This window comes from Helicoverpa armigera, chromosome 11 (genome assembly GCF_030705265.1).
Source record: "Helicoverpa armigera isolate CAAS_96S chromosome 11, ASM3070526v1, whole genome shotgun sequence".
Classification (NCBI taxonomy): Eukaryota; Metazoa; Arthropoda; class Insecta; order Lepidoptera; family Noctuidae; genus Helicoverpa; species Helicoverpa armigera.
Genome location: NC_087130.1, coordinates 12,797,292 through 12,817,685, shown reverse-complemented (window position 1 = coordinate 12,817,685; position 20,394 = coordinate 12,797,292). Strand labels below are relative to the sequence as shown.

Sequence of the window (20,394 nt, the reverse complement as noted above, 5' to 3'; positions counted from 1 at the left end):
GGTGCGTACCTAAAGATCCTAGTTCCCAGGTCACAAAATAAAAAAATAAACTTTTATTGTCAACTGTCATTCTTTCATTTTATTGTTACGTCAAAATTTTGTTTGACAAAACCATGTAGAAATATTTTTGCTAAATTGCAAAGTTGTAGCATCAGTGAAGCATAAATTGATTTGATAACAATTTTATATTAAATTAATAATCTTATTTTGAAATCTTGGTTATGAGCCCAATGTTGTTTAAATTTAACAATTCTTTAGTCCTAGAATGTAACTTAGTTTGATTTAAAATTGGTTCGATTTTTCTAGTTTTATAGAAAATTACTTGGGATGGATCTGAAAGGATTACTGTATTACTTATTATAACCGGTTTGTCCAACGTTATAAGATTATCTGTCTTATATTTCGGTATAAACATCCCAAACTTACACTTCATCTGTAATTATGGCTGCAAAACAGAAAAATATATTTACACGGAGTAAGCCTCTGATGAACATATACAGTGGCGTAGACCATGAAGGCAAAGAGGTAATATTTCATAGAAAAATGTTTCTATATTTGTATTTTACCACATTTAATTTCATTTGGTCCAAAACAAACACTCTAGGTGGAGGTGCGTGAGGATGCAGAGCAGCTAGTGAAATGGCATGAAATATCAGATGCTGGTCGCAGCTGGCTACTACCGTGCTCAGCTGCAGGGGCTGTCCGAGTTTGATAAGATTGTGGGCGGGCTCACATGGTGCATAGAGCTGTGTGACATAGATGTTGATGTCAGCCTCCTGTTCGAAGAGAATCTCACCATTGGCAAGAAAATGTACTTATCTTATTTATTTACTGATATTTTAAAAAGGAAGTTATTGTCTGTATAGTTCTAATCTTCAGAAATAGTATGCATATTGGTACACTACATTATTGCTATCTTCATTACAGAGCATTGACGGAAAAAATTGTGAAAGTATTGCCATCAATGAAATGTCCCTATACATTAGAGCCACATCAAATACAAGGGTTAGACTTTATTAACATTTACCCATTAGTATTGTGGCTGATTAAATACTCAAGCGAGTTTAGGGAAGCTAAAGAGGATGAGCTACGAAGTTTGCTGTCATGCAATATGATAAGAGCCATATATTCGAATCTGATAGACCTGTCTTTATGCAGAGAGAAAACTATTACGAAATCTAGCTGTTGTACAGGTATGTCACACATAAAAATCTACAGTTTATTTTTATACTGCAGTCAATGTTCTGTTTTAATAATATGAAATGACTAATCTAGCATTACAGTTTTACTGATAAAAATATTGTTTAATTGTGGCAGCTGAAAGGCAAAATTTTGAGATAAAATATTTACAATGTTGAATGATAGATAATACTGTGAGAAATTTAAATTTTAACCATTATTTTTTCTTTTCAGAATTTGTATAAACCATGCAGAGTTCGCAAGAGGAAAGGTGGTTTGCCTGCAAATGAGCTGGAACAAGTGAATGCCACTCTCTCAGAGTACGACCAGCGTATGTTAATGCATGTGTCTGCTAACAAAGCTGACGTTAAGAATGATGATGGACTAGATTTCTTGGTGAGCTCTTGTTGATGTTTTATAAAGGATTTATTGAATTTATGACAATGTGTATATTTAATTTGTTGTTTCTTTTTAGTATGATTATGAGAAGACTTTGGCAGACCCTACTGAAATAACTACAGAAGTAAGTAAAATGATAACTGTTTAATTAAATTGGGAAGACAAACATTAACACAACAACTTATATTTATTTAACAGGCTAATAGATATGAAAAGGGTGAACCAAAGGGTAGTGATGCTGATACCAAAATACATTATGCAGTATTACATTCAGAGCTTACTGGCGAGGTTTCCAAAGAGTTGGAAGAGCGAGAAAAGCAGAAGTATTCTGAAGATGTAGAAAGACTAACTCAGAATATAGATGTACTGCAGAAAGAGATGGAGCAGTTCAAAGAGACCCATCAGGGGAAGATGGAAAATGCTAAACTGCAGTATACAGATGTTCGAGGAAAACTACAAAAGATTACTAAGAAATTGATGAAATGTGATGGTTTCAGGTAAGAGATATTTGAATTTTCATTCACTAAATATTCAATCCTTCATTACCATATGTTGTACAGGTGTTATATTTTACAATATGGATGTTATGGGTGGCAGCTTAAAGAAGGTATTTAAAGGTATATTGCTGAAAAAATAAGATGACTACACACACCACATTTTATGCTCATTGGATGTTTTATTATGTGGTTAATGTGGTTTGAACATTGTGTCATTTTAACTGAGTAGTTTATGCCTGTACATACCAACAATGTATTTGTATAGAAATAACATACATGATCATGTGATTATAATACCTACATGTGGCTAACGACGTTAATCATCAAATCACCTGCTGTGGGTTAGCACGAGGTAGTGTCAGACTCTTACTGACTAAAACCGTCGTGTTCCGTCATTTTATGTGCTAACAGGCTACTGTGGGACCTACATGTGGCTCAATTATGTTTTATGTTTCAGTGATAAAGATGTGAAGCAGTTTTACAAGTCACTCAAGGAATTAGCCCGGAGAGGAATGAATTGTTGCAAATAATTGAACATAGGAATAAAGAACACACTAAACTTGAGGACAAGTTGAGGTAACATTCTAATTGGATTAAATTAATTCTTACTTGAAATGTAGCATGATTCATAGCAGCCTGATCTTTAATTAATCTGATACTTAATTTACGATAAGTATTTATTTTCTCAGGGTTAATCTTAAGTACCTATCAATAATTTCTCTCAATATTTATACGAGTGCTAAGAAGCATATGGTTAGCTTTACCATCATATTTTTTAAGTAAAACTATGATGGTTTTGTAACAAATGTATTATCTGTTTAAACATCGTGAACCTCTCAGGCGAATACAGGTTTTGCTTTTTACGTCGCTATTAAACTGGTTACATATTTGTTTCTTAAGTACGTTGATTTCGTAATGTATTCAGTGTGTAATGATTATGTTTAATTTCATTCTCAGAGCCGCAAAAGATCCGGATACCAAAATCGAAGAAAACCATTGTCGCCAGCAGAGTTGAAAGAGTTTAATGAAAGAGAGGAGAAATTAAAGGCTTTCATTACTAGTATGAGATTAGAACTAGCCAAGTTGAACCGCGAAGTCCTGCGGTATTCTAACGCCATTGATGAAGTACCCGGTACTGCAGAGTTGCTGCAATACGAAAAGAGGTTCATTGAACTTTACAATCAAGGTAAGTCATTGAAGAATTCTTTAGTCAACTTTGTAAAAATGGTTAAATGTTTTATTTAAAATAAATCAATCGTCTTATCTTAATTAAGCACGTGATCGGTACCTATAATTGTAATATGGTGTACTTACTTATGAACAACAATTTCTCGCTGTTTCACGCGCGTTCTAAAACTTTGAACCATAGTTTAACGCCGTACTCAAATTCATTGTTGATGTTTTATAATCTGTTAGATCTACAAACGGACAGGTATACATATAATACATTTTAATCAGACCTTATTTTGTTATGCAGTGGCATCTAAGCACAAGGAAACGAAACAGTATTACATATTCTACAACACTCTACTAGAAGTTAAACTATATACGTCAAAAGAGCTGAGTCTGCTTAATTCGATTCTGGACAACTACGAAGAGTGAGTATTACAATTTTAATTTAGTATAAGATGAACTTCAGAACCCGTTACTCCGTAAATTTCGCGCCAAACTGAATATCGGCTCAAAATTCGGCAGAGGTGCGGGAGGACTATGAGCTATGGGCCACATACGTACTTATGCTCAGAAGTTAGTTACAGGCCGTCATTAAAGCAATGTATTCACTGAGAAACAATTGTTTATAAACACTGTTTCTGAAACAAATAATTTTGTTTCAGAAACATATAATTGTTTCTGTAAACACTACGTGTTTATCGATTTCTGTGCTCACCCGCGGCGGGGAGCACAGAAACCAGTTGCGCAACATGTGCATACAAGTGTGGACGCGTGTTTCATTTGTTTATAAACGCCAAATAAATGTCTTCATAGCAAGTAATTTCTCTTTACTAGAAATGGACTTATGGAAATAAATGTAGGCACCACACAACAACACTACTTCCTCGGGCGACATATTGTAAACATATTCTGACGGTGTGGACGGCAGTTTCCGAAACATTGTTGCTGTAAACATCTACGTGATGTTTCAGAAACTGTGTATCTGAAACATTGTTTCCCAGTGAATACGTGGCTTAAGAGTTAGCTAGAATTGACAGACTCATTAAATAATTGTTTTATTCCAGGGCTATGTCTTCAGTCAGGAAGAGGGAAGAATTTATGACGCAATTCGAATCCATAGTTGAGTGGGTCAACCACACTGTCAAAAGGTCGAGGAGAAATTCAAAAGTGAAAAGGAACAGAAAAATGATCTCTACAATGAATATTCCAGGTTGATTGATGTCCAAAGACAATATGCTGCCGCATTGAAGAAATTAGGAGAACAGAGGCAAAGAATAGGGACAGAGAGACATAGTTGACCAAATAATTATATCTGTTAATAGTTATATTAAGGCATTTGTCTCGCTATTTACTATATATCACATGCATAGTTTATCTAGTCTCGCAAGTTATTAGTAGATTAATTTTCTACTTTTATATTCAATTCATTCCAGTTCCCTGAACAAGAACCCTCATGTGTAGAATTTAAGACTGAATATAGGTTTTATATTGTTCAAAATGTATTTCTATTGCACTGTATTTGTAAAGGATGATGCAAATTTATTTAAAATAAATAACATTAATATACATTCATTCATGTATTTTATTTTATACCCTGATATTAAACATACATTTATTACTTAACCAATAGATACGCACTAACTGTGTACTCAGTAACTTTATATTCTCTATAATTTAGTAAAGGACGGATTTTATACTTATGAGATTCAATTTAGATTTAAACAGGCATACAATAAAGGTCCATTCACATCTTCAATGCACGTTCATTGAATAGTAATGCTATTCAACATTCACGTACGATCAGAGCGTGACCACACTGCTGTGAGGCTTGGGAGCACTTTTGTGGGAGGGACCTCGAACTTGACCTTGACTGTGATGGCTGTGGCCGTGACCTTGATTGTGACTGTGACCTTGTGAACCTGTGTTAGTTTTCTTGTACATAGTAAAGGAGATCAGTTCTCGATTGGCATTTGTCATTGCCATGGCGTGTGAGACGACATCATATCCAAATAACGCGTGCAGACGGTTCACCACGACCAAAGTGAGTCCCTTCTGAGTTATACGGACAGTTCGTTCTGGTTCAGATGCTGCTGCAACCTGCATGCCGAAAGACGTGTTCAGCTCCTGGAAATGATATCAGATGTTCAGATAAATTTATAAGGAAACATATGAATAATACATAGACCGTGAACCGTATTAATTTAGCCGGTGTTGAGATTAGTTGATTAGGTATTCAAACGAGGAAAAATCTGAGTCATGAAATGCACATACCTACGTAGGTAAGTCATGTAACTACTGTGCAATTTTATATTGTTTTGCTCGCTTCAGCTGACAACTAGATTTCCTGATAACTTGTGTTTTATTCATAAGGTTATAAGGGTAATTTTTGATGTCGGCTTCATTTAGTAAATAAGGTAAGTAAGTGGACTAATCAGTGGTTCAAAGATTTGTTTCTAAATGTTCATTACCCTGACTAATGAAGCTCTCCTCACTCTTGAGTCCATACACTGTTGCACCTTCATCCTTCGACAGATGAGGCGCGCTAAGACTGCCCATAACCATTACGTACGGCATCTTATTGTTTACAAAACACCTCACAATATTCTATGATATTACCAATCGTTTTAAGTAAATTAAGTGGGTAAACATAAAAGAATCACCGACAGATTACGTATTTCATTTTAACAGGACACTATCCAGAACAAACAGAATTTACAATATCGCGTGAACTTAAGTGAAGCAGGTAACCACGCGGCCCAATAGCCTGTTGTAACCACGACTGCCTGTGCACACATGTGTGTGTTGACTGGAGCTCCGCCAGATAAGCACTACCTGCCTGCATGTGTGGCTTACAATGGTATTTCTATGTATGTAGGCTGTTGTACGGATTGCTAATGACGCGGTGTTCGAGACGTGACGTCGAGCTAAATGACCTTCACGGGTGCTTGCTCTGCGTGAACGCAAGTCGCCCCGCAGGCCGCCCGGCCGCGCTTGACCGTTGACTCTCGCGACCACACGATCAAGACGAGTTATTGTGCTTGTCGTATTGTGTCTTAAGATGATAGATTATCCGAATAATATTAGAATACCTTTAATAAATAACCTTAATCTATCCAAAAATTATTACACTGTATCCAATGGACGGACACCCTTGTATTTTTATGTGTCTGGTGATATTATTCATTGTCAGGTACCAAATGTCTAAATCGTAAAACAAATGTAAATCTAGTTGTCATGACGATAGTGACATAATTTCACGATCAAAAGTTTGTGTATTATAGTATTCCACAGTTATTTACAAAATATTTAACCATGAGTCATTCTATGAGCAGTCCGAGGAACATCCAATTAGGTAGGATGTAGTAGGGCTTAATAGTGTTATTTAGGTTTACGAATAACGCCAGATACAGGTACCAATTTGTAAACGGTTTCTGAGATGAGATTATATGCAAACAATTGGTGCTAGCTTGAAAGAGAGGTGCTCAGCAACAGTGGACTAGATTAATTTTCAGTTTAATTAAACCTTACAGCAGCTACCTACCCGGTATCAGCTTTGAGTGTGATAGGGTACGAAGGTAGACCTTAGCCGGTAGCTAAGAAGACGGTATTCCCTTAGCATAGCTTAGCGTAACTATTGATAACACACAGGATACGAGAGTAGCTACTTAAGTACAGACTAACATAAGTAATTTTTGTGGAGTCGCAGTTTAAATTCTAATGTTTTATTTACTAACTAAAGTGTTACTGTCGTAGTGTTCGAGACGTACCAGAAAGCTCGACTGGTGTTTGTTCAAACTATGGCCGAACTGGCAACAAGAGCTACTAATGTTAAATGCTTGGAAAGCGCGGGTGTACTTGGTAAATATGATATGATGTAATGTATTATTCATAACTTAGGTATATGTTTCTAGCCACCTACATTATAAACCTAACATAGGTACCTACCTAATGTGTAACAGGTGGTCATGTAAGTACCTATGTGCAACTGTTGAGACCAGTTAGATTATAAGTGGGTATTAACCCAATTCACATTATCGTCACGAGGACATAGCAAGCGGGCAAAAGCTAGACCTATAATCTATTAGGTAGTATTACTTATTGGTCTAATCGTAGATAGTGTTACTGTACTGTGAGTTTTGCCACTACATTAGTGTTATTACCTCTAGATTAGGTACCAAAACTTGAGAACATTGTCAGGAGAAAACTGGATGCGGATTAAGTCAGTCTCCCCTCTTATTTAGAAGACAAGTGCAACAACCTATGCGATTTTACTGCAACTAAACAACACAGGACAAATAACAACTAGGATAAAAGACTACCTAAGGCTGGGCAGATAATTTATTTATTTATACTTTATGTACAAAATAGGTACATTGGCGGACTTAATGCCTCAAGGCATTCTCTACCAGTCAACCATCGGGTTAAAGGGAGAAAATAAATAGGTACTACACAAAAAGAAAAAAAAGAAAAGAAAGTCATAAATAGATATAAATAAAACATATTACAATACATAAATACTTAATACATAATAATATATATATTACATACAACATAAATATAAAATATCAAATCAATAAGAGTGACGACGACTCAATTAGGTAAAGAGTTTAAATAATGATGGCGAACTTTACGCTTAAAGGAATGCTTACTGGGTATTCACGATCACAAATGTATCAGAGCTAGAGGACGGTGTCTATGTATGGAAGTATGGAAGATTTAGGTATTTATTTCGTGTTTTCTACAGATCTATTAAGACCTCTGCTGTCTGACGCATGCAGCACCGTCCGCCAGTGTGCGGTGGTCGCAGCTGCTAGACTCGCCGAACACGATGAAGGGGTAGCCAGACAACTGCTCAACGGGGAATGGTTACAATCACACTGGAGAATCTCAACAAATATAATGTGAGTTTGTACAAAGAGAGGCATAATTCGACTGCTTATCGGACCATATTGAAATATAATTATGTATCTGATTTCTACAGGTGTATTATAAAAGGTCTGCACTTTATCTAATGAGAGCAGTAGCTAAGTAAGTAAAGTTTAAATTATTTTTAAGTGCCTACATAATTGGATATTTAATTCGATTCATTAATTACAGGCACAATGAGGAACTTGCTTCTGCTATTGTGCGACTCGGGGCTTTAGAGCATATTGTTTCATGTCTTGAAGACTTCGATACGCAAGTGAATATAATCACCTTAGCTACTTCTTTATTCGCCTAGCTTATTTGTAAATGCTTTATTATATTTCTGTGCATTTAGGTGAAAGAGAATGCCGCGTGGGCTTTGGGGTACATAGGTAAGCACAGCGAGCAATTAGCTGGACTGGTGGTTGATGCAGGCACTCTACCTTTGCTGGTGTTAGCTTTTCAGGAACCAGAAATGAGTCTAAAACAAGTGAGTACAAATATTTCATTAAGCCGGCAGGTAAATAAGTAGGACTGTGAGTTCAACTAAGTGTTTCTTTATTTTAGATTTCTGCTGGTGCTCTGGTAGACCTGGCCCAACACAAGCCTGAAGCGGTAGTGGATGCTGGCGCTATATGTCATTTAGTCCATGGACTGGAGAACCAAGATCCTAAGTTGAAGGTTATTTATTTGACTACCTTCTTGTACTCTCGCAGGCTAAACATTGTTGGTAAGTAGGTGGGTGTTAATTAGATTAATAAAAGGGATTATGTGTGGTGAATGTTGTGCAAACTAATATTATTTGATGGCATGAAGCTCTCTGTACTACTAGCGTTGTTATCGTTTAGCGTAGCACACTTTGCGCACTTGGTGCCGTGGCGGGAGCTCGGACGGAGCTCGCAGAGGCCGTGGTGGCTGGTGGAGCCCTGCCACCGGCACTGCTGCATGCGGGACACGACGCCGCGCCCGTACGTCGAGCCGCTGCCTGTCTCCTCAGAGATATCGTCAAGCATTCCGTTGACGTGAGAATCGTGTTCCTAGTAAAATTTTGTTGCCGCAAATTAAGTTTTTAGGGTCTGTCCATCCTTCACCAGGCTGTATTTGTACCTGTGTGCAGGCAGTCTTATGAACCGTTGAAATTGTCACAGATGATGGACGTATTTGTACCACTAGTAAAAAATACCTACTGAAAACTAAAATAAGATAAATATTTTAGGGCGCTCCCATACAACACCATTTACAGATAATAGTACGGAACCCTGCATGCGCTCGCGGTTGCGGCCGCTACAACATGAGTGTGTTAGATTCTCCTTATTTCATATTTGTAGTTGGCGCAATTAGTAGTGAACACGGGAGGATGTGGTCCTCTGGTGGAACTGTTATCAGAGCCGGCGGGTGGCGCCCGCGTGCCGGCGTGCATGGCGCTGGGCTTCATTGCCGGCCAGTCCGACCAGTTGGCTATGGCGGTTATTGAATCTAAGGTAAAGCCTGCAAAATACAGATTATATATTTTGACTAGCATCCACTAGAAGTTTCACCGGCATCTTGAAGACTCATGTATTATTCTGTATAAAATATTATTGTAGATTTATCAAAACAGTTACTGTGTGAATGTGCAAAAGTATCTAAAAATAATACATGCAACCTTATTTATATCATTTGTGTGATGCTTGTATTTGTCTATTTTGTACTTTTACTATATTTTAGGCCATCCCTGCACTAGTTGAAATACTTCAAAACACTGAAGCAGAAGATGCTGAGATTTGTGCAGCAGCCTGGACACTGGGTCATATTGCCAAGCACTCTCCTCAGCACAGCTTGGCTATAGCAGTTGCTAATGCTCTGCCTAGATTGCTACAGGTATTTCAAAAAAAACATGTGTTTGCCCTTGCTGGAGGCATTAAATTCTAGGCATCTGCAAGGAACTTGATGGTTTGAGCAGTCAACAGCCTCCCAGGTTGAACTGCGAAATGCCATAAAAAAATTGAATATGTATATGTAATTTTTCTGAATAAAATCTACATCTGAAAATATTCTGCAGCTCTACACCAGCCCCAAGTCTTCAGGAGAGGTTCGTGCAAGAACATCTTGTGCTCTGAAACAGTCCCTTCAGTGCTGCTTGCATCGACCGCTTTGGAGCCATTGCTGCACTCAGCTCCCGCTGGCATACTCAAATATGTTTTAGCACAGTATGCCAAGGTCAGTTAGGTTTATTTAAAAACATTTATTTTCATGATTGTAATTTATGTATTCATAAATGAAACTCAAGTATTAAACATAATTGTAATATCACAGATTTAGCTTACAGGTAGAAAAAAATGTAAGTTAACTGTTTTATTTCATAACACTTACACTTGACCAGACTCAAAGCATAGGACTATATTGCTATACTGGTATGATACATCCTGTGTTGACTCTTCTACAATTTCAATGAACATTATTCAGTATACAGGTCCATCATCAAGATTGTCATCTTCTTCATCATAATCTTCACCATTGTCAAAGTAGTTGTTTGCATAATCTGTGCCGTCATCTATCTCAAATTCTTCTTCATGTTCATCTTCAATCTCCTCATCATCATTTACTTCTTGTGGTTTCACAGGATCCTCATTTTCATTTGTTTCCACGGTTTCGTCGCCTTCTTGAATTTCTTTTTTCTCTAATGTCTGCAATCTTTTAGCTATGGCTTCTGGGTCGTCAAGCTTCCGTTTACGTCCTGCAACTCGTACTCTTGTTGCTTGTGGCCTCAATTCTACCGGCATGTTCGCCCATACGCAATCCAATACTTTGCCTTTTTCGCATCGAGAGCAAGCATCTTATACTTGTCCGAATATCGCTCTATGCCATCTGTTTGTGTTTTTGCTTGACATACGCCGGTGAATCGTGTAGATACTCAATGAACTGATCCTTAACAATAAGCATGTAATCAGTAGCTGCGTCGCATGCTAGTGGAAGTGGCTTCGCTTCTAGTTTCGGAAATAGCGGCGGTGGTGCTAAAGTTTGTGGCGTATTGTCTCCCCTTGCTATGCCAAGAGCCTGCAGTTGGTCATGGGTTAGTGATAGACCACTGCCCCGCGGCCTCTTCCTCTTCCCGCCATAACAAGTTAATTCAGAAAACAATGAAAAAATATATTTTGATTTGAACAACATCTGGAACTGTAGGGTTAGCAATCTGTCATAATGTAAACGTCAAAGTCAATTGACAAAAGGGATTCCAACCATGTGCTTTTGACATTGTTCTTTGCATAGTGATGTGATGTAAATCGGAATTTAGTAACTGAAAATCATTCACGAAGGGCATTGTGAACGTAGGATCCTGAACTAACATTCACACCAAAATAATTAATCATTATTGTTACGATGATGAACGGTTAACATTGCATTTGTGTTTTAGATTTTACCAAACGATGCAAGAGCTCGAAGGTTATTCGTAACCACAGGGCATTGAAACGAGTACAAGAAATTGATTCAGTCCCAGGATCGTCTCTAAAAGAATATATTAATATCATAAATAGTTGCTTCCCTGAAGAGATAGTGAGGTAATTGGCCTTTTATTTTACTCTTGTACCTAATATAAAAATAGCATTGGCTATTTATTTTTATTAAAATATCTAGGTTCCCAACTGATTATACATTTTTCTAATTTTAGATATTATACTCCGGGTTATTCGGACTCATTACTGGATAGAGTGGAAGCTTATACTCCCCAGGTAATAAAAGCACAAATGTTTAGGTACTTAATACCTTTATAAGTTACCGTGCTGGACTTTATAAAGTACTAGCTTCCGCTAGCGGTTTCGCCCACATTCCGTGGGAACCTCTGCATGAACCCAAATAAAAAGTAAGCCAATATTCGGGCCTTCGTCGATAAAGGGCTATCTTACACTCCCGAGATAATCGCGCTCAAACAAACAAACTCTTCAGCTTTAGATTAAACTTTAGATTAATACAACTCTATCACAATTTCAGATTCCAGAACTCTTTACAGATCGAGTACCTAGCGACTGTCAGAGTGAATTAACTATAGAAAATGCAAACTAATAAAATTTTGGATGATTTATTCAATAAATAATTGATTCATAATATTTTCATGTTTTGCTTAATGTCCACACCAGCTTTTGTACTTGGATGGTTCTACCACCTATATTAGTTTTCTCCATCGCCATGGATTGACTTCTAATCCTGTAACTGTTAAAGAACTTATGTTATTTTGAACGTATCAAATGACTGAACTCATTACTAATGAAGTCGGAACATTACATCAACTTACTTGTAATCATCACCAGACAAAATATTTAACACGTTGATTCCATGAGTATCCACTTCAAAGAAACTTTCCTGTTTGCTGTTTAATAAGTTCAAACTGTTAAACTTCTCTTGAAGACTTGCCAGCTCATCCATTGGCAAACCCTGTAATTAGTAGGATAATAATATGATAGAGCTAGATAATGAGATCCATTTAATTTCCCAATAAATTATAATTTAGAATCGTTACTCGAAGCCAGCAAATGAAAATGCCTATATGATGAAACAAAATAAGACTAAAAATCGTATTAAAAAATATAAGTAGAAGCCTTATGGGCCCTCTAGATCTTCAACACACTGTGCAATACAATTTTCCATCCCAAAATCGTTCCGCAATTCAATATTACTCTACAGTGCAAAATTGATTGTGTAGACCCTACTCAATCAATTTTGTACAGGTACTCAATATTGCTTTATTTACATGATTGTCTAGGGAGTGCCTTATAGGCAACATTTTAAGGCCTTGCACCATGCACGCACTAAAATGAATCATATTTCGTGTGAAATTACATAAGTTTACAGGAAAATATAGTATGCATTAGGTTCAGGTAGATGTCACATTAACTCAGATTTTGATAAGATGCAGTCTATCCGTAGATCGTACCTGTAATTTACAGGACGTGAAGCTGGTAGTCTCCATCTCAGTAACTAAAATGTACATTTTCAAAGAATAACTTGCTTGAAACTGTACCCATTGATCCGAGTATCTACAATTTATACGAAAAGTTATCAGTCTCTTACTATCAGGTTTTCCTGGGGATGTGGTTTAGTTAACGATAAACATTGGTGGCAATTGATTTTCACACACACTCGCCTAGTAAGCAAGCTTGGAGTTTTCGTTTGATGTAATGATAGGTGCGGCATGGTGACGGACGGACATCGGTCTTGTACACAAACTGCTGCGATGCGTCGTCGCATCGTAAAATCTGCGTTTGTTGCCCGTGGTACTACCAGTAGTACCACGGCAACTTCTTCCGTAGTACTACTACCAAGCGGTCTGGTAGTACCACGGGCATGAAAACTACCCGTGGTACTACTGTCAATTTTTCAACCCTTTGTTGTCACAGTTGATATTGTCATCCTAGAAAGAGAATACCAGTAGTACCACGGGCAACAAACGAAAATCTGCATAGCAAGAACTTGCGAATTGAGTCACATCGCTCAAATTCTATGTTCATATTTGTTGAAAATATTCTTAGTATTCTATTATGATACCACAGAACTGTATGCAAAACGCTTGTAGGATCTTTCAGGAGATAAAACTTACTGGTAAAATTAGGACTTGCTTGCATTTAGCGGACAAGATATTGAATTGAAAACAAGTAGAGAAATTTTCGATAACATGTTTATTAATCTTATCCCTTTAGCTTTAATTACAGTTCTTAAACGGTTTTCATGCACTGTATTAACTTAATTATGAATTCTTGTGGTATAGTTCCACTCTTGATGTGTGTGAGCTGGACTTCATGCTCATATGCCTTTAAGTTCAACCCAAATATGTTCGATAGGATTGAGATTTGAGTTGTTCCCATGTGACTCCATGTTGACTACTGCAAATCTGTAGAAAAATACACTATTGTCAGGATGGTGTGTTTGTGGCCATTACATTATTGAGTTTTTCAATAAATATCAGATTAAAAGTATCTTCAAAGATTTCTAGATATATGCTTGTCTTAAAAAAATCATCATTGTAAGTTACTAAATGGGGCTTGTACAGTTCTCCTATTTTTCACTAGTGACCAAGAGTTTATTTAGTATTTTTAAATTACCTTATTCTTTGAAGATTTGTTCTTTGCCTTTTTGCAAGTTCCGAAATCTGTAAAGATAGAAGTCACACATTAAAAAAAGTATTTAGTGATTCATTTTTAATTATATCAAGGACAACTTCAGATGTTACCATACCATATTTTTCCCCACGATTTTGTGAGACAGGGATAACTAAGATATTCATCATTTTAAATGGAATAAAGTTGTGGTGGCCTAGTTGGCAAAGAACCAACCTCTCGAGTATGAGGGCATAGGTTCGATTCCAGGTCAGGCAAGTACCAATGCAACTTTTCTAAGTTTGTATGTACTTTCTAAGTATATCTTAGACACCAATGACTGTGTTTCGGATGGCACGTTAACCTTTTGAACGCCAATGTCGGCTATAGCCGACATGAGCAAGCGTGCCCTGTGCGTCAACGACGGCTATACTCGACAAAAACAGGTCGCAGAAAATACAAAATAAACCTATTAAATCATTACTTTTATGTATTTTTAGTAGATATTTAATTAAGATTTTCGGGCTTGGCGTACAGGGCATAGGAATACCGATATGGCGTGGCGATGAAAGGTTAAACTGTAGGTCCCAGCTGTCATTGAACATCCTTGGCAGTCGTTACGGGTAGTCAGAAGCCAGTAAGTCTGACACCAGTCTAACCAAGGGTATCGGGTTGCCCAGGTAACTGGGTTGAGGAGGTCAGATAGGCAGTCGCTTCTTGTAAAGCACTGGTACTCAGCTGAATACGGTTAGATTGGAAGCAGACCCTAACATAGTTGGGAAAAAGGCTTGGAGGATGAAATGGAATAAAGCAAACTAATACTAAGTCAACTTACCTTTAATAAGTAAACAGCCACACAAGTTTATTCATTTCTGCCAGATTGTATCTGAAAGAAACATTAACTAAATCAATTAACAGTTCCTCTAAATAACTACCATTGAAGTAGTTACGTTTTAGATTCAGATGTTACCATACCATATTTTCCCCACGATTTTGTGAGACAGGGATAACTAAGATATTCATCATTTAATGTTCATTTTGTATTTACTATGAGGAAAGAGTAGTATTATTTTCACTTACCAGTGGGAGTTTCACCTGCATCTTCAAAAGCTGCTATGGTGGCCACATTGCACATCTGAAATAAACAGTGACATGTAGAAAACATTTTATATTTTCCATTATATTGGGAAACTAATAGTATTTCAGTTGTTACCATACCATTATTTATCCCCACGGCTTTGTGAGACAGGGATAACTAAGATATTCATCATTTTGTATTATTTTAACAAACTTCCCATTCTGAATTGGAATGTTTTAATTTGATCATTTTATGTTAACAACCGAACTCACCTTTATGTTAGTTCTCCTTCTTCAAAATTAGTTTTTTCTATTGCAGTCAGTTTGGCACCTAAAAAAATGACAAAACATTAAGTAAGAGGCTGACACACACTATTACAATTTTGATACAATATTTTGTATGATCAGTTAAAATAGTTTTCATCAAAAGGATAAGATATATGCTTGTTACCATCATTTCAAAACTTAGGTATTCAATAAGTTTTGTTTTTGTACTAACCTTAGCAAAGATTTGCTCCTTTATCTTAGCCATTCTAAACGAGTGTTAATTCCAGATTGATGATTAGTCCTGAAACAATTAAGAAAATTCTCAAATTGGTTCTACAGCAGGATGTAAATATTTCAATAAAAGTTTTGTAATGTCAGTAGATCGATCAACACATTGGTTCAGACTGGGGCGATATAAATCATCATATAATACTTCCTACTAATATTAGAAACATGAACATTGTTAAGAATGTATATTGGTGAGTCTTTCATGAACTACTAAATGGATTTTGATGAAACTTAGCAGTAATGTAGTTTATAGCATCATGGCTACTACTTCTTTATCCATGTGCCTGAAGTAGTACTCGGGACTCTGTCGCAGAAGCTAATTGAGAATGAATAAAAACGTTACTAGAAAAACTTTTTAATTTTAACTTAATTTTGCCACCGACTTCTAGGCCGATGCACCTAAAATTCGTTTTTTTTTTTAGTGTTTTGGAAGTCGGTTTAATTTTTTGTAAAAGTTTTTATTTACAACTTTTCAGTGATACGAATAGTTGTCACTATCCATATATGTGGAAAGTTCTCATCAATACAAAGAATATAAGCCCAAAACGAGGTATTTTACATATTCAGTTGTCGAATTCCCTCGACCTTCTCTGGTCTCCATCATCAGGTCAGCTCCAAAACTGCACTGTTGCAAAGGTCTCGTCAATACAAATAATATAAGTTCAAACACGAGGTAGTTTACATATTCAGTTGTCGAGTTCCCTCGACCCTCTCTGGTCTCCATCATCAGGTCAGCTTCAAACCTTCACTGTTGAATAGTGCTTTCAGGCATGCACCTGAATGTCAAGTTTTACCCTAAGTATGCCTACAACTTTCGAAGGTTGCCCTCGATTTCAGGGTTTCCATCATCAGATCCTGACCTGATGACGATGGGACCAAATGACAAGCATACCCTTTGAAATAAAAAGAATTTTTGAAATCGGTCCAGGTGTCTTTGAGAAATCGAGTAACAAACAAAAAAAAAAACAGCCGAATTGAGAACCTCCTCCTTTTTGTAGTCGGTTGAAAATAGATCTATGGCTTACCAAAGAATGAGAGTTCTGGTCCATGCATGGTGTTTAATTCTGGTTTGATTCCTGAAACAATAAGTTCATAAAAGTTAAATTGCCTTTCAAGAACACAAATTGTTTAATCATGTTCATTTTATAATATCAGTAAATCAATCAACACATTTGTTCAGACTGGGGCGATATAAAATCATCATATAAAAATTCTGTGAAGGAATGGAAAATATTCTTTTGAATAGATAAATGAGGCAAAAAGTTATAAATAACTAGGGACAACTGATTTACCACTTGCCATTTCAAATTAAATAGGTTGGCTGCACTTGAGTAATTCCTTTTGGGTTTCTTGCACAAATATTTTACACAGCCTGTAACAAAAAAAGTCAAAATGAGTACATATTTAGACAAAAGCAACAACTAAAAAGTTGATTTCGTTTTAATTCAGTAACTATCAATCATCAGAAGTCAGATAGGGCGATACTATAGTCATCATTTAAGTTATGGGGAATTAATTATTTGCATAATTTGGATTTACACATGGTTACATCGATATTTCTCAAAACTTACCAAACTTTTCATGTTGTTTTGTGTGTGGTGCCATTCTGCCTGTATGTGGACTTTTCAAATCTGTAACAAGAAAAAATCTATTAATATAATAAAATAAGCTTTTGATTTGTTGTCTTGTTTATGAATTTGTTTTCAGTAAAGATCAATCATCAAAAATCTGCCAGGGGCGATACTTATGGTCATCATAATAATATTATCTATATTATAGAATATTTTTAAAGGAGTTACAAATAAAAATAATTTTACCTTTTAGTGTATCTAACACAGAGCCTCCTTCAAGTAATCTTGCCCTGTACCTGTCAACAATAGTGAAGATATTAGCAAATACAATAGATTTATTTATGTTTAAAATGAAGCTTTGCAGAAATATTTGTCACACTCAACCCTTGGACATACAACTATAGTAACTGGATGTCTTACACAGAGTGTGCTAATGTTCCTATCCAGAGTCAAGCATGCATGACTTGGCTATGCACACATCGGCTTTGGTAGGGTTTAAGAACAATACAAGCAAGGTACCAAAATTTTAATTGACACAAGAGTATCTCGAACAATGTATTTACCTATGGAATGGCCAAAATTGAAGTTCTCTGCTAGTCCATATGTATTACCGAGCAGGGCTCACATGACTCATCCGTATCTGTGAACAATGGAAAGAGAATTACTAATTTAATCAGTAATTTTCATTGCTTATTGATAGAAACAAAGATATAACAGAACAATAATTTTATGCATAACTAGCTTCTGTCAGCGGTTTCACCGCATTCCGTGGAACTACTTCCCACCAGGATAAAAAGTAGCCTATAGCCTTCCTCGATAAATGGGCTATCTAACACTGAAAGAAATTTTCAAATCGGACCAGTAGTTCCTGAGATTAGCGCTCAAACAAACAAACGGACTCTTCAGCTTTATAATATTAATATAGATTTAATGTGATTACAATCCTAATTTTTAAACTAGGATAAATATTTATATTTGTCACACTCAACCCTTGGACATACAACTATAGTAACTGGATGTCTTACACAGAGTGTGATTATGTTCCTATCCAGAGTCAAGCATGTACGACTTTGCTGTACACACATCGGCTTTGGTAGGGTTGGTAAAGTAGGCATAACTGCACAAGTAGTTTTAATAATATAATACCATCAGCTATAAATACTGTAAAATTTTATTTTATTTATGGTCAAATAGTTCCACCATGACAGATGAGATTTGATTTGCAGAGCATTTAGGGACATTTACAGCCTTAATATAAATCACATGTGCAAAATAGTTCTCAGGCTGCATTTGAAACTGCAAGGAGCTATTTGAATATCCATATTTTTAACCATATGAAAAAGTAACACCTTACCTTGCTCTCCTGTTTGTGGAATGTTAGTTGTCCCCTTAATCCATATCCATTTTACTTATATGCCTGCAAAAAGAAAGTTAATATTAAACGGTGCCACAAAACTAACAATTATTAAAATTGTGAATAGTAAAATCAGTAAGGTGGTAAGTTTGAAATCATGAGTTTCATACGAACGAGACTAAAATATGAATTCATCATTGAAAAGGATGTTAATTTAACATTTGAGGTTATGGCTTTATTAACTTACCTTTGTTAATCCTCCATAGATATTCTTGTTGTTGGATATCCATCTGCAAACAATTCAACTAATGTTAGTATGTTTTTGTCACAATGTTACAAGTATATTTTAATTTAAAAATCAGCAATGTGGTGAGTTTGAAATCATTGATATTCATCCGAACGAGACTATAAAATAAAATTCATCATTTTAACAAGTACCTAACCTAAGTAAGTAGATTGACCACATATTAAATACAAATGATCAACTAACCTTAGTTTAATAGAGTACACCTAGCCGCAGCTGAAACATAAAACATTTTGAGTAAAGAAAAACACCACATGTTCTATAATATCAAATAAACTCACCTATTGCCACTCATAGGGTGGTACATTTTATGAGTAACAATAACACAAGAAATTGGCTTAGAGTAATTCTTTATTTACTGTCCCTTGATAGTCACACATTAACCTTTTAGAGGCACTAGAATTACTTCTTTGCCGGTTTCTTGCCGCTGGGCTTCTTGGTGCGCACCTTCTTGACCGCCGCCTTGGGTACGCTTCTTGCCGAAGCTACCAGAGCGGGCTGCCTTCACCTTCAAGCTCTTGAACACTGCCGTCCTCGCGCGGTTCCTCTTGACGCGAGCGGACGTCAGCTTGAAGCGGTCATAGTCGGTCATCTGTGCACGCTTCTCTTTGTTGGCGAGCTTGGTAGCCCATTGGCTCTCTGTCCACTTTTCGGTCAGCTTAGCGTCTGTCCATGCTTTCCTCACGACGCGTGTGGGTGCTGTGAATGGGTAGTTGAGACGGAACTTGGTGAGATGCAGTTGGTTAAGGCGGAGCTGTTGACGTGAGACGCCGCTGCAAGGCCGTCGACGAGAGCGCGAGTCTGGTCAATAACATCAACCACGCTCACTAACTTTCCCTTCAAGGGACCGTCTGCTACCAGGGCAACACGCCCTGGTTCTACAAACCGTGCGAAAGGCATGACGTCCTGGAAACAGACGATGGCATGTTAATTTCACTCGTTTACACGACAATGCTGTCACTTGCCGATTATCACTATAGGTAATAAACCGAAAGTAGACAAAAATATATAGCTAAACTGAATAAACATGTAGTATTGGACACTGCACATCTTTCAGAACTGATTTTAACTTAGAAATAACTAGGATCAAAGCAGATAAAATAATTCTAACCTTACAACGTCTTTACATAAACACTGTGTTCACGAAAAAGAGTTTCCGGTCTTGTCCGTTCTGTCAAGTTGACATAATCTTAAACATTGCCATATCAAAAAATATTGTCTATGGTCAAGGCAGCCGATGGAATATTAATACTAATAAGTTCATATTTTATACTAATCCTATAAATATATATTAATGCTATATGATGGCTAA

The 20,394-nt window shown here is 36.6% G+C and overlaps 4 protein-coding genes and 2 long non-coding RNA genes across 6 annotated transcripts; 2 read left to right on the top strand and 4 right to left on the bottom strand.

Annotated features, from left to right (window-relative positions):
• The first annotated feature begins 87 nt into the window (after positions 1-87).
• LOC110370063 (coiled-coil domain-containing protein 93) lies at positions 88-4,820 on the top strand. The gene is given in 16 exon segments (XM_021325773.3): positions 88-525; positions 605-657; positions 659-811; positions 928-1,088; positions 1,091-1,159; positions 1,162-1,193; positions 1,414-1,575; positions 1,655-1,702; positions 1,777-2,075; positions 2,533-2,576; positions 2,579-2,651; positions 3,033-3,064; positions 3,067-3,261; positions 3,553-3,673; positions 4,313-4,389; positions 4,392-4,820. Coding segments are annotated over 16 exon segments (1,758 nt in total). The 5' UTR covers positions 88-441; the 3' UTR covers positions 4,547-4,820.
• LOC135117513 (uncharacterized) lies at positions 4,813-6,367 on the bottom strand. The gene is made up of 2 exons (XR_010276947.1): positions 5,717-6,367; positions 4,813-5,372 (listed from the first exon to the last, which is right to left on the bottom strand). It is a non-coding gene; the product is annotated as an uncharacterized LOC135117513 (long non-coding RNA).
• Positions 6,368-6,483: 116 nt separating this feature from the next.
• Positions 6,484-12,204, top strand: LOC135117512 (sperm-associated antigen 6-like). Its single transcript, XM_064036897.1, is given in 17 exon segments — positions 6,484-6,600; positions 7,002-7,106; positions 7,993-8,103; positions 8,106-8,149; positions 8,230-8,276; positions 8,346-8,430; positions 8,509-8,643; positions 8,721-8,834; positions 9,002-9,175; positions 9,482-9,634; positions 9,861-10,013; positions 10,195-10,282; positions 10,285-10,352; positions 11,548-11,593; positions 11,596-11,692; positions 11,803-11,863; positions 12,123-12,204. Coding segments are annotated over 17 exon segments (1,593 nt in total). The 5' UTR covers positions 6,484-6,560; the 3' UTR covers positions 12,195-12,204.
• Positions 10,431-11,251, bottom strand: LOC135117508 (DNA-directed RNA polymerase III subunit RPC7-like). Its single transcript, XM_064036891.1, is given in 4 exon segments — positions 10,431-10,944; positions 10,947-11,015; positions 11,018-11,227; positions 11,230-11,251. Coding segments are annotated over 4 exon segments (651 nt in total). The 3' UTR covers positions 10,431-10,594.
• Positions 12,205-13,785: 1,581 nt separating the features above from the next.
• Positions 13,786-17,590, bottom strand: LOC135117527 (uncharacterized). The gene is made up of 8 exons (XR_010276954.1): positions 17,425-17,590; positions 17,153-17,225; positions 16,879-16,929; positions 15,572-15,866; positions 15,302-15,356; positions 15,057-15,107; positions 14,228-14,274; positions 13,786-14,016 (listed from the first exon to the last, which is right to left on the bottom strand). It is a non-coding gene; the product is annotated as an uncharacterized LOC135117527 (long non-coding RNA).
• Positions 17,591-19,415: 1,825 nt separating this feature from the next.
• Positions 19,416-19,988, bottom strand: LOC135117570 (large ribosomal subunit protein eL14-like). The gene is given in 3 exon segments (XM_064036986.1): positions 19,416-19,554; positions 19,556-19,865; positions 19,868-19,988. Coding segments are annotated over 3 exon segments (495 nt in total). The 5' UTR covers positions 19,983-19,988; the 3' UTR covers positions 19,416-19,484.
• Between the last annotated feature and the right edge of the window lie 406 nt (positions 19,989-20,394).